Source organism: Neophocaena asiaeorientalis, unplaced genomic scaffold, assembly GCF_003031525.2.
Source record: "Neophocaena asiaeorientalis asiaeorientalis breed wild unplaced genomic scaffold, Neophocaena_asiaeorientalis_V1.1 scaffold205, whole genome shotgun sequence".
Classification (NCBI taxonomy): Eukaryota; Metazoa; Chordata; class Mammalia; order Artiodactyla; family Phocoenidae; genus Neophocaena; species Neophocaena asiaeorientalis.
The window spans coordinates 4,235,158-4,249,102 of NW_020174369.1; the positions used below are offsets into that span (position 1 = coordinate 4,235,158).

At 34.7% G+C, this 13,945-nt stretch overlaps 1 protein-coding gene across 2 annotated transcripts in view; it reads left to right on the plus strand.

The window, feature by feature from the left end:
- HOOK1 (hook microtubule tethering protein 1) overlaps positions 1-13,945 on the plus strand; it is a 64,853-nt gene that overhangs the window by 23,540 nt on the left and 27,368 nt on the right. For both annotated transcript variants that reach the window (XM_024756227.1, XM_024756228.1), the window contains 4 exons: positions 2,756-2,823; positions 3,996-4,058; positions 5,369-5,452; positions 10,580-10,746. In XM_024756227.1, the coding sequence (XP_024611995.1) occupies positions 2,756-2,823; positions 3,996-4,058; positions 5,369-5,452; positions 10,580-10,746 (382 nt within the window). The remainder of the gene's footprint in view (positions 1-2,755; positions 2,824-3,995; positions 4,059-5,368; positions 5,453-10,579; positions 10,747-13,945) is intronic.

The following is a 13,945-nucleotide window of genomic DNA, read 5'->3' on the forward strand; positions in this document are numbered from 1 at the left end:
TTAGATTTTCTGCCCATTTTTTGATTGACTTGTTTGGGGTTTTTTTGATATTGAGATGCATGAGCTGTGTGTATATTTTGGAGATTAATCCCTTGTTGGTTGCATTGTTTGCAAATATTTTCTCCCATTCTGTGGGTTGTCTTTTCATTTTGTTTATGGTTTCCTTTGATGTATAAAAGCTTTTAAGTTTAATTAGGTCTCATTTATTTATTTTTGGTTTTATTTTCATTACTCTAGGAGGTGGATCCAAAAAGATCTTGCTGTGATTTATGTCAAAGATTGTCCTGCCTGTGTTTTCCTCTAAGAGTTTTTATAGTATCCAGTCTTACATTTAGGTCTTTAATCCATTTTGAGGGTTTTTTTTGTGTATGATGTTAGAGAATGTTCTTTCATTCTTTGACATGTGGCTGTACAGTTTTCCCAGCACCACTTATTGAAGAGACTGTCTTTTCTTCATTGTATATTCTTGTCTCCTTTGTCATAGATTAATATACCATAGGTGTGTGGGTTTATCTCTGGGCTTTCTATCCTGTTCCATTGTTCTATGTTTCTGTTTTTGTGCCAATACCAAACTATTTTGATTACTGTAGCTTTGTAGTATAGTCTGAAGTCAGGGAGCCTGATTCCTCCAGCTGTGTTCTTCTTTCTCAAGATCGCTTTGGCTATTCGGGGTCTTTGTGTTTCCATACAAAATTTTAAGATTTTTTGTTCTAGATTTGCAAAAAATGCCATTGCTATTTTGATAGGGATTGCATTGAATCTGTAGATTACCTTGGGTAGTATAGTCATTTTGACAATATTGATTCTTCCAGTCTGAGAACATGGTATATCTTTCCATCTGTTTGTGTCATCCTACACTGTTGGTGGGAACGTAAATTGGTACAGCCACCATGAAGAACAGTATGGAGGTTCCTTTAAAGACTAAAAATAGATTTGATCCAGCAATCCCACTCCTGGGCATATATCCAGAGAAAACCATAATTTGAAAAGGTACATGCACCCCAGTGTTCATTGCAGCTCTATTTACAATAGCCAAGACATGGAAGCAACCTAAATGTCCATCAACAAATGAATGGATAAAGAAGATGTGGTACATATATACAATGGAATATTACTCAGCCATAAAAAAGAATGCCATTTACAGCAACATGGATAGACCTAGAGATTATCATACTGAGTGAAGTAAATCAGACAGAGAAATACAAATACCATATGATATCACTTATATGTGGAATCTAAAAAATGAACTTTACAGAACAGAAACAGACTCACAGACTTAGGAAACAAACTTATGTTTACCAAAGGGGAAAGGTAGTGGGGAGGGATAAATTAGGAGGTTGGGATTAACATATGCACACTACCATATATGAAATGGATAATCAACAGAGACCTACTCTATAGCACAGGGAACTCTACTCAGTACTCTGTAATAACCTATATCAGAAAAGAATATGAAAAAGAATGGATATATATGTGTATGTATAACTGAATCACTTTGCTGTACACCTGAAATGAACACAACATTGTAACTCAACTATACTCCAATGTAAAATAAAAACTTTTTAAAAATAAAGGAATGTTTCCCTTGAGGGGAAAAAAAGAGCGTAAGTGATTGATGGGAAGAGGTCAAAATATCAACATTAACAGGAGTTTGGAAAAAACTGATTCCAACTCTCATACATGACTTTATGCAGTTCAAGACTTCAGTGGAGGAAGTAACTGGATATGTGGTAAAAATAGCAAGAGAACTAGAACTAGAAGTGGAGCTTAAAGGTATGACAATTATTGCCATCTCATGAGAAAATGTTAACAGACGAGTCGCTTCTTATGGATGAGCAAAGAAAGTGGTTTCTGCGATGGAATCTACTCCTGGTGAACATGCTATGAAGACTGTTGAAATGACAATAAAGAATTTAGAAATTACATAAACTTAGTTGATGAAGCAACAGCAGAATTTGAGAGGATGGACTCCAATTCTGAAAGAAGTTCTACTGTGGGTAAATGCTATCAAACAGCACTGCATGCTACAGAGAAATTGTTTGTGAAAGGAAAGGTCAATTGACATGGCAGACTTCACTGTTGTCTTATTTTAAGAAATTGCCACAGACACCCCAGCTTTCACCACCACCCTATTCAGTCAGCAGCCATCAACATCAAGATAAGATCCTCCACCAGTAAAAAGGATTACCACGTGCTAAAGTCTCACATGATGGTTAGCATTTTGTTAGCAATAAAGTACTTTTTAATTAAGATTTGTACGTTGTTTTTTTAGACATAATGCTATTGTCACTTAATAAACTACAGTATTGTGTAAATATAACTTTTATATGTACTGGGAAACTAAAAAATTCATGTGACTCACTTTATTGCGATACTTGCTTTATTGGGGTGGTTTGGAACTGAACTGGTACTATTTCTGTGGTATACCTCTACATGTGAATTCATCTCATAATACTGAATATTTAACAAGAGGAAAGAAATTGTTATAATTGTTTTAACATTAATTGCAATTTATTCTCTTTTTCTTCCTTGTCAGAAAATTAGAGACTTTCTTTAAAAAATTTATAGATATTTTTATGATTATTTTCAGTTCTGCTTATTTGTTTACAATGGACATATTTTTTGTGATAAAATAATATACTTGCATAAAGAATTATGTGTAGTGAATGAATTTTTATGTTGTTAATTGAATGACTAAATTTCTATGGGTGAAGAGTAGGGTTTTTTCAGATCTGATTTTTTTTTTTAATCATAGAACATATTCAAAATATAATGACACTGGAAGAGTCTGTTCAACATGTGGTCATGACTGCCATTCAAGAGGTAAGCTATATCATGATCACATATGTATGAAAATCCTAAACCAAATTATATAAAACTGTTCACATAGATTTTATGGATGTATATTTCACTGCTGTATAAACGAGCCCTTTGTAGTAGGTTTACTTATCTTTGGCTGTTGTGTTTTCCCCAAAAATTTCTTATAAGGACTTGAAGCCCAATTGTAGTACCTCTGCATTTTAAAAGTTAAATTAACATTGTCAGTTTCCTTTAAATAACTTCAACTAAGCAGGATAAACATCCTCTTCCCAGTTAGGAGTTTTTATAACTTCTCTTTGTTTCTGCCAGGTAGAGTAATCTTTTCTGAAATTTTAAAGTGTGTGTGTGTGTGTATGTATCTCATATGCATTTTCAGAATGTTAGAACTGTGAGCAAATATAGTGAAAATTAGGTTTCGGAGCCAGATAACCTGGATTCAAGCCAGTCTAGTTATCTAAGTTGTACCATAGAGATTCAGAATTCACTCAGTGCATGTTCGTTCTTAAAATCAGAACAAAAGGCTGAGATGAAGTCAAGTGAAGAGGAGGCCTGAGGGGAAGTTGAGTGAAGGGTTAGTGAGGAAAACATAGTTTGGAAGAGGCATGACTTAGAGGGAGACAGCATCTAGGACTTTAGAAGTGTGTATACTCTGAGTTTGCATTGCTGGTTTGAATTCAAAACATCACTATGCATAAATCTGCCTTTCATATGCAGAAAAGTTATTTTACAGGATCCTTTTTTTTTCATATAATTGTAACTCCTTTTAAAATGACTTCTCAAATTAGGAATTTTGCCACATCACTCATTTAAAGCTCTATTTTTAAAGTGTCAATTCATGTTACGGAAAAATAATTTTTTTTTATTATGTGATGTGTTCAGTTTTATTTAGTAATTCATCGTTTAGAACTTGGATTATAATTTTTCAGTACGTTAGTATTTTAAATATATCTAAATATTTCAAGCACATTTTACTTATGTCCTCACTAATGTAATGCTTGAACATTGTGCTATTTAGCTTAAACCTTTATTCATTTTTTATTTGAATAATATAAGGATCATCAAATTAAGGCAAGGAAAAATTAAACATAAAGCATTTTACTTTCCTTTCAAGTAAACATATTTTTTACTGTGTAAATCTTACTTTATTGTACTTAATTTTACTATTTTAATTCTAGTTGATGAGTAAAGAAATAGTGAGCTCTCCTACAAATGATGCTGTTGGAGAATTAGAGCAACAGGTGAGTATTTTAGTATGTGAGGAAAATGTTGCACAGTGATAGAGTTCCTTTGTCAATTACTATCTTAAAGGCTTACATAGGAGACCACATACAAGATGATTTTCTTCCATGAAATTTAGTTTATTCTCCTATAAGATCTTAATTGACTATTATGCATTCCTTCATGAATGCAAGTAGTGTTCATCTCCAGAGTTTTTAATGATCATGTTTGAAGAGATGAGTGGTATTAAACTTTCCTGACATTTGTTAATACATATGTGGCCCATTCTGTATAGTTACATAATTAAATAGTACTTAAAAATTCTGCTGAATTCTAATTTACCTAATAAGGAAATATGATTTTTGTCACAGTTGCTTTCCTCTAATATTGAAGAATTAACTCAAGGCTCCTGTACTCAGGGCTTCTTTCCCTGGTTGTTTTACACAGTTGTTTTACATGGAGGAAAAGGCACACTCCTCCTCTGTATAACCCAATCTGGGTTATAAGGGGAAGGGTAAGAGGAGAGGTAAATGCATCAGATACTTTTCCTGTTATATGTTTGGACATCTGACTTTCATGAGTGTCACCAGCCATCTCAAGAAGTATTTCAAATTAAAAAAAATTTTTTCTATAAAAATTTTATTTAAATATAAACATGCTGTGCTCTAAATTTTTTTTCTGTGATAAAAATAAACAGTTCACTAGGGATAAGACAGGAATAGAGGCGCAGACCTACTGGAGAACGGACTTGAGGATATGGGGAGGGGGAAGGGTGAGTTTTGACAGGGCGAGAGAGAGTCATGGACATATACACACTAACAAACGTAGTAAGGTAGATAGCTAGGGGGAAGCAGCCGCAAGGCACAGGGATATTAGCTCAGGGCTTTGGGACAGCCTGGAGGGGTGGGATGGGGAGAGTGGGAGGGAGAGAGACGCAAGAGGGAAGACACATGGGAGCATATGTATATGTATAGCTGATTCACTTTGTTATAAAGCAGAAACTAACACACCATTGTAAAGCAATTATACCCCAATAAAGATGTTAAAAAAAATAAAAAATAAAAAAAAATAAACAGTTCATCCTCTAATACTCTGTTTTAAATATTTCACAAAGATTTACATAAAATTTTATTTCTGTGGGACCTTAGCCTTAAATGTTAATGAGACTCTGTTGATATTATTTACAGAAAAACAATATATTACTACTTATTTGTTAATAGGTAAATTTTAAAAGCATTTCCAACATCAGTGTATATATGTGTTTTGATAAAAGTATATTTTTCAATTTGTTTCAAAATGTGATTTACTAAGAGGACATTTTCTATTTCAGCTTAAAAGGGCCCTGGAAGAACTTCAGGAAGCACTAGCAGAAAAAGAAGAACTGAGGCAAAGATGCCAAGAACTAGATATGCAGGTATGGATCGAAGAATAATTTCCTCTTTAAATTTACAAGTCTTATTTTAATTAATTAATTAGTAAAGTGTTTTGGAGGTTGGGTTTCATTTCATGGAAGGACCATTGAAAGAGTCTGTTATAGGCCTGACTCTTCAAACATGAACTTTATAATTTTTCTTTTAGAGTGGAAAATTGCTTGCTTAACTACTTCATTGAGAGGGTCATTCTAATTGCAGAATTTCAACTGCTTAGATGATGCCTTGGTTTGTTGTTTTGTAAAAAGGGGAAACTAAAGTATCTACTTTATAGGGTATGAATATTAAGTGGGGTCCTTTATGGAAATATTTAGAAGGGCTTGACCCCCAATAAATTTGAGATCCAAGTTTGTTTTGCTAACATGTATGTGTATATGAACACATGTATGTAACTCTTGGGTTCATATGCACATAAGTGTTAGCAAAATAAACTTGGCATGAGAGACAGTAGTTAACAGTTAAAGGAGTAGATTGTCAAACCAGGCTGCCTATATTCAGAACCTGGTTATGTTACTAGCTGGTTGTATATGCTCAGGCAAATTGCTTAATTTCTCTATACTTCATATTTCTCTTTTGAGAAATGATGTTTTAATAGTATATATCTCCCAGAGTGATAATTACATTTAAATGAATTAATATACATAAAGCACTTAAAGCAGGGCCTGGTGCATAGGGCTGTGTATATGTTTGCATGTATTGTTATTATTGTTATGTGAAGATTATGCAATAAGTCTCGAAAAATTATACAAAGATTTAAATGTACCATCATATTATGCTGTATGTCAATTGCACTTTTCATTCAAATAATAAGCTACATAAATAATTGACTGAAAAATGTGAGGACAAGGAACAAGGTTGTGGTAGCATTATCCTTGCTTGATGAGATAAATATCTAAAGTGATAGGGCTGGGTAATATTTCTAACATTCAAGGGTCTGCAAATAAGGAAACGAGAAGTGACTTGGTCAGGGTGACTCAGCTACGTAGGGCAGTGACAGCACTAGAATCCAGATCTTCTAACGTCATCTTTAAACATCACTCCTCTATGTTTGAACAAAGCCAGTGTTTATATTTGAACGAAGCTAGTGTCTCAAAATTATGAGAACGTCTACCTTTTCCCCTTTTCCTTTCCAAACCACACTCACCTTGCATATATATCATCACATATACGCACAGACGTGCACAGCATCAGAGATGTTCTATTTTCAAGTAAGATTATATCCTCTCTCCAGAATACCTCATATAAAGAATAGAGGATTGAATCATTCAGGTATTACCAGTCTCATGTAGAATCTCTATACAGTTTTCTGAGAAATTCTTATTCAAAAAAGAACACAAAATTCTGTGTTAAAACATTTCAGTGTTTGTAACACATGATGGAGAGTATGTGATGATGTGATTTTAGTTGAAAAGTGTAGACGTCCCAAGTTTGCTCATTTTTAATTCCAGTATCAAAATAGAGTCAACCCTCAACTATCTGCTACACATGTGAAATGAATATAATCAAAACTGCATATAATCAAAACAAAAATAATTAATTTAACAATATGAATTTCACACAGGTGTATATGATACATACCCCAATTTTATAAGGAAAATCATTTTTGAAAAATGTTTACTTTTAATCATATGTCACTTGAGAGTGATTCTAAAATTTGGGGGGAATTCATTTTTAATACCCAACCAAATGAACCAAAAAAGAAAAATAAGCTGCAAAGAAATTCACCAAGGGCAGGTGAATAAACAAAAGGGCATAACCTAATGAAGTTAAATTAAAAGCTGGTAATCAAGGAAAGAAGTAGGCATATGATGTTGACAGAAGTGCTGCATGGCAGGAACCTGCTGTTCTTCCTTCATCCCCAGCCCATGCAGGGGAATCAACAAAAATCTTGAGACTTCTCACAGTAATCTACCCAATCAGAAGGAAGTTCCCGCTATGAGTCCTTCATTTTCTTTGGACTGGGGAAGAGTGGAAATGATGGCTAAGGAGAAGCTAAGGACTCTTTCTGATAGGAACAAAGGCTGTAGGGCCACACACTGAATTGGGGAAACAGTCTGATGCCCAGAGGAATTTCTCCATGGGAATGGAATATACTTCTCACCACCCTGGTATGAAGTACTTAAACCTCAGAAGTGAGAGTCTAGCCCAGGTGTTGTAAAAAGATTGCCCGTTGTCTCAGCTGCCCCCATGCTGCCCACCCCCCCGCCACTATCTTCCCTGGCCATTCACAAGGCTATATAGAGAGGTGTAGAGAAAACAGTCCCAACTATTACCCAGAGGGGAGAACATACTGGGCCATGGGTTACAGTGGAAAGGGTGTCCAAGAAGTCTTCAACACTATGCCAGAACAAACAGGGTATCTTAACTGCCCACAAAACATGAACTAGATGAAAAGAATCAGAGCATGACATCTCTGTGAACATTACAGACTAAAACCAAAAACAGACAAGAGCATGTAAAAGACAACAGCCAAGCTTAGAAAATAACTTTCACTTCATTTAGTATTACAATTCCATAAGAACACATCAATAGAATAGACTAGGTGGTAGGACAACAAAGTGAAGATTTAAAAGGAAATTGCAGCTAGATAGAAACAAATCAGTGTATAATGTTTAACACCAAGCCTTACCCTAGTTAAGCTATCAGATTTCAAGAATACAGGAAAAACAACTCAGTCAGTCAAGTAGAAAAGGTACATCACCCACAAAGATAAGAAAATCAGGCTCCCCTACAACTTCCATGCTGGAATATAGAGGAGCAATATCCACAAAATGTTGAGGCAGGGAAACGGCATTAATTGAGGAGCGCAAGTGCAAACTCCCTTTCTTGAAAAAAAAAAACTACTCATTGACACAATCCAGGTAGCAAACATGTTTTAATCAGAATAAAGAATGCAAGAACAGAGGAGATTCTGTAGTGAAAGATCTGGTGATGAAGCTCAATCCATTTAAATAAAGATCTGTGTGAGTTCCGTGTAAATTATGGTTACAGATACTGGGACAAATGAAATTATGACTCACTAAGTCAGGAGTAAGGCCTGATTATGCGTACTTTAAAAAAAGAAACAAAAAAAAATCCACATGAGAATTTGATGTAAAGTTTTGAGAAACTTTCACAAAGTTTTGGTCCAAGATGATTATGGGGCTTTGGGGCAAGTTAGGACAGGTTTATCAACCACTCTTTACCTGCCTTTCCCAGTCATTATTCATACCACCTGGCAGCAGTAGGTAACACTACTTCACTTACTGCAGTAACAGAGGCTAGTTATTCTTGCTTCTAGTATGTTAGAGAAAAGCATACTTTTACCCAGCATTGTATAAGATTCAATGAGGCAGTTATTTTCAAACTTAAGGTGTCTACAGAGTATGTGCGACTGGGCACAATATGATAAAGAGGACTCCAGCTATAGAAGTTTACTTTATATTTTAATTTTTAAAATAAGCAATTATAAAAATATTAAGTCTGAGTGATGTGAGAATATGAGTATTATTTTTGAGCTTTTTTTTTTTTTCTTTTTTAGCTTTTTGAACTTTCTGTCTCTTTTAAATAGCTCAGAGAGAGACAGAGACAGAGAGAAACAGAAAGGGACAGAGGCAGGTACAGAGTGAACCTAAACAAAATATCACTATGGCATCTTGTTAGAAGAGATGCCTAGAACCACCACTGGACACTCTTAAGTCACCCATCTGGGATGGGTCCAAGGAATTCTCATGTTTAATACCCACCTCCTTCATATCTGTGATAAAGGTGGCTCTAGAACCACAATGTAAATTGCATGGATAGGAACAAGGTTGGTTACCCACTAGGTATTGAAAACTAAGTTTGCCCGTGCTGCTCTCCCTTCTTCAGAGGATTCTTAGCCAGTTTGAAGACAGGGTATTGTTTCTCCTCTACCAGTCTTTTTACAACAGCCCCTACCTTCAAGCTAGAACGAGATCTTGTTTTCTTTGTGGGCCCCCAACCCCCCATAGTATACTTCCACCAAAGCACCACATTTTCTGTCCTGTAATTGTTAACATTTCTGCTGTAGCGATCTTAAAAGGTCACAACCTCTCATTCTTTTTTGTATCCCAAACACTTAGGATTGTACATGACAGGTCACTAGACTGCTTGCATGACAAGAATGGATGCATGCACTGAATTTAGGAAGAGAAACTGTTTCCTCCTAGTCTGTCTGGGAACAGTTTCCCAGCCTTTGTTTGTGTTCCTCATTTGGAGGACAGTGTTTGTAACATGCCTACACTGTATTTAAGACTATAATTTGATTTTAATTTCCTCTTATTAGCTTGGTGTGTCAATATGTAGCCCCATTCCCATAACTGGACTGAATTGATTATCTTTTGAAAATATAAATAGCAAACTTGTGCAATATTATATTGTAAGTTATGGGAGGTCAACCTTTTTTCAAACTAATCTTAAAATCACACATAAACTTCTAGTCTTATAAAAGGTCACAGCCTTAGCTGTAAATTTTTAAAGATGTTTTTAAATGAAAAAGAAAGAAAACTGAGAGAGCAAATCATGCTTAACATAAATATGTAAGTAAAATTAAAAATGTATCAAGTGCTGATGTTGATGTGATTCTGAAGTTACATGTTTGTATCCATTTTAAATAGTTTCAGTGTGCAGTTGCATTCAATTCAGGTTTTTGTTACTGATTCATTAACCAAATAATGTGCCTATTGCCTGAAGACGTGATGTGTAACTGATAATTTCCTACCAGGAACCTAAAATGGTAACTTTGTATATATGTGTGTATATTTTGGCTTACTAGGTAACAGCATCCTAAAAATTTATACCTAAAAGGGAAACAAATTAATTTTTTGAAGTTCATTGGTATTTAGAGATTTTAGAGACTTAGAAACATTTTCTTCTCAGAACTAAAGCGAACATAACATTTGAAAGATATTCTCTTATATGTATTAACTCTGTTTTCTCTGTATTAAGAAAGTTGATTTCTTCTGACCCAAGTCTCCCAGACCCAGAACTCCAGAGTTCTAAGGATCCTTAGAAATTATCTAGTCTGCTTGACCAAGCTATTTAATGGCTTGGTCAGATTTATTCTAAGCTTTTTTGCTATTGATGCTTTTGTTTGTGTATTTGTTTTTTAGGTGACAGCACTTCAAGATGAAAAGAATTCACTAGTTTCTGAGAATGAGATGATGAATGAAAAACTTGACCAGTTGGATGGCTCTTTTGATGATCCAAATACAATGGTTGCAAAAAAGTATTTTCATGCACAGTTGCAACTAGAACAATTACAGGAAGAAAACTTCAGGTAACATTTGTAGTGGAAATCATTTTATGCAGTTTTATTAAAATAGTAGCTAAAAAATCATAATATCAACAACTAATGTTTAAGCATTACAAAGCATGTTTAGGATTAGTATCCTAAAAATACTGTTGAAAATACTGAATGGTGTAAGTGGTTCCTGCCCTCATAGGGCTAACAGTCCAGTTTGGCAAGTAGGATACATATGTAAAAAATAAAAGAATTCAAAATAATGTGTGATAAGGACCAAATGAAGGCCATAGGCAAGTCCAAGAGTAGTTTAAAGGAGTGATTGCTGAAGCCTGGGGAGAAGGGGGAGTTTCTTACATAGGAGAAGGAACTTGATAATAAATGGAAAAAATGTAAATCTTAAGCTAAAGAAGATGCTTTTCATATCAGCTTTTATATTTCTTCTTTAAAAAAAAAAGTGTACATCTAACCTTTAATAAAAATTGAGTGTCTCTTATGTGCTTACCACTGAGCCTTGCACTATAAGGCCTTGAGAGTAGGTGCTCCAGTTGTACTGTATGTATTTTTGTTGTTGTTACTTTATTATTTTTATTATTATTATTATTTTTTTTTTTTGTGGTACGCTGGCCTCTCACTGTTGTGGCCTCTCCCGTTGCGGAGCACAGGCTCCGGAGGCACAGGCTCAGCGGCCATGGCTAACGGGCCCAGCCGCTCCGCGGCATGTGGGATCTTCCCGGACCGGGACACAAAGTCACGTCCCCTTCATCGGCAGGCAGACTCTGAACCACTGCGCCACCAGGGAAGCCCCGTTGTTACTTTATTTTGATATGATTTCAAACTTACCAAAAAAGTTGCAAGAATAGTATAAGGAGCTCCTTTATACCTTTCATTCAGATTTGACAGTTGTTTTACAGTTTTCTTCATTTGCTTTAGCAGTCTCTTTACATAACCATATATATATATATACACACGTGTTAGTTTTTGGAACCATTTGAGAGTAAATTGGAGACATGCCCCTTTACCCCTATATACTTTAGTATGTATTTCCTAAGAACAAAGATATTCTCTTATAAATCACAGGATAGTGATCAAAATAGTGAATTGGTCATTGATACAATATCATTATCTAATCCACAGATCATATTCAAATTCCAGCAGCTATTTCAGTGTCCTATATAGGTAATTTTTTTCTTGGTTCAGAATCTAATCCAGGATCATGCATTGCATTTAGTAAATGGATCCATTTATTGATAGTAATGGATATTCAATGGACAGTAGTTCCATTACTGTCATCATTTGTCTTGATGTTTAAATTGTCCCAGATTTGACCACTGAGAAACCTTTCAATTTCAACATGTTGCTATCCTTCTTTGAGTATTTTCTTACTTACTGGCACAACAAAATGTTCCAGACTCTTCGTATTCTTCCTCAACTTTAGAATCAGCCATTTCTCCAAGAAGCCCTGATTGCTTTTAGTGGAGAATGTTATTTAGAAAGAAAGAACTATGCTCCAGATGAAATTTTCTGTCATTACTTCTGAGCCACCTTGGTGTACAGAGCTAGGAAATACTCTTGCACAGGTTCATACCAGTCCATGTTCGCACACATGCATATATCTGCATTTATTTTCATACGTACAATTATGAACAATGAGTTCATCTTATCATCTTCCATTTTAGTCCAGTGACTTCAGGGTTCATTCTGATTTTCTCCATTTCCATATTGTAACTCCCTTCTCCAACAGTGAGAAACCTGGCTTCCACTTTCCTCAGTACATTTTCTCATTTACTCAATCCCAAAATACATAGGAAGTAAGAATTGCTAACCCATACCTCTGTAAAAAGCAAAGTAATACTAGACTTCAGTACGTTTACAGTTCTTTTTTTTTTTTAAGATGACATTTGCATATTGTGAAATGAATAAATACTGAGTACAATTTGGCATGTTTTAACCAATGCATACATTTTTGCAACTCACACTTTTATTGTTTGATAGATCATTTCTATCACTACAGAAAGTTCCCCTATGCCCCTTCCCAGTCAATCCCTATCTCCCAGAGAGGAATTACTCTTCTGATTATTTTCCACCATAGATATGTTTTTGCTCATCTAGAAGTACTTATAAATTGAATTGCAATATGAATTCTTTGGTGACTGGCTTCTTATGCTCAGCATATTTGTGAAATTTACAGATGTTGCTGAATATATCAGTAGTTCATTCTTTTTTATTGCTGAGTAGTATTCCATTATATGGAATTATTTCTCATTATGACACATTTTGCTTATTCATTTTCCTTTAGATGGGCATTTGGGTTTCCAGATTTTGGCTAATATAAATAAAGCTGGTATGAACGTTGGAGTATAAGACTTTTTGTGAACATATTTTTTCATTTCTCGTTGGCAAATACATGAATGAACTGGTATTGCTGAGTTACACATTATGTCTGTGTTTAGTGTTAAAAGATACTGGCAAACCATTTCCCAAAGTGTTCATATTGTTTTACATTCCCACCAGCAGTGTTTGCTGCTGGTTGCTCTAGTTACTCTGCCTGTATAACATAACTTGGCTTTATCAAGCTTTTTAATTTTAGTTATCCCAGGGGATGTGTTAAGGGTGTTGAATTGTGGCTTTAATTTGTATTTTCCTGATAACTAATGATATGGTAAGCCCCTTTTCTTGTGCTTATTGGCAATATATCTTACATTGTGAATCATCTCTTCACACTGTTAGCCTATTTTTAAATTGGGTTGTTTCTCTTTATTACTGAGTTGTAGGAGTTTTAAAAATATATATTCTGGATACAAAATCTTTGTCAGATATACAGGTAGTAATATTTCATCCATTCTTGGCTTGCCTTTTCATTTTTCAAATGGTATCTGAAAGAGTTAAAGTTCTTAACTTAGGTGAAGTCTGATTTATCAGTATTTTTAAGATTAGTGCTTTTTGTGCACTGTCTGAGAAATCTTTGCTCCCTTGTCATGAAAATACACTCTACTGTTTTCTTCTAGAATCTTTATAGTTTTAGCTTTCACATTTAGGTCTGTGATCCATCTTGAACTGATTTTTTGAAACTAGTGTGAGGTGTGGATGTGAAGCTTTATTTTTATTTTCCTTATGAATATTTAGTTGTTCCAGTATCATGAGCTGAAAAGAAATTTATTTTACTCTGTCAAATTGCTTTGGCACCTTTGTGAAAAATGATACAACCATAAAATTTGGGTCATTTTCTGGACTC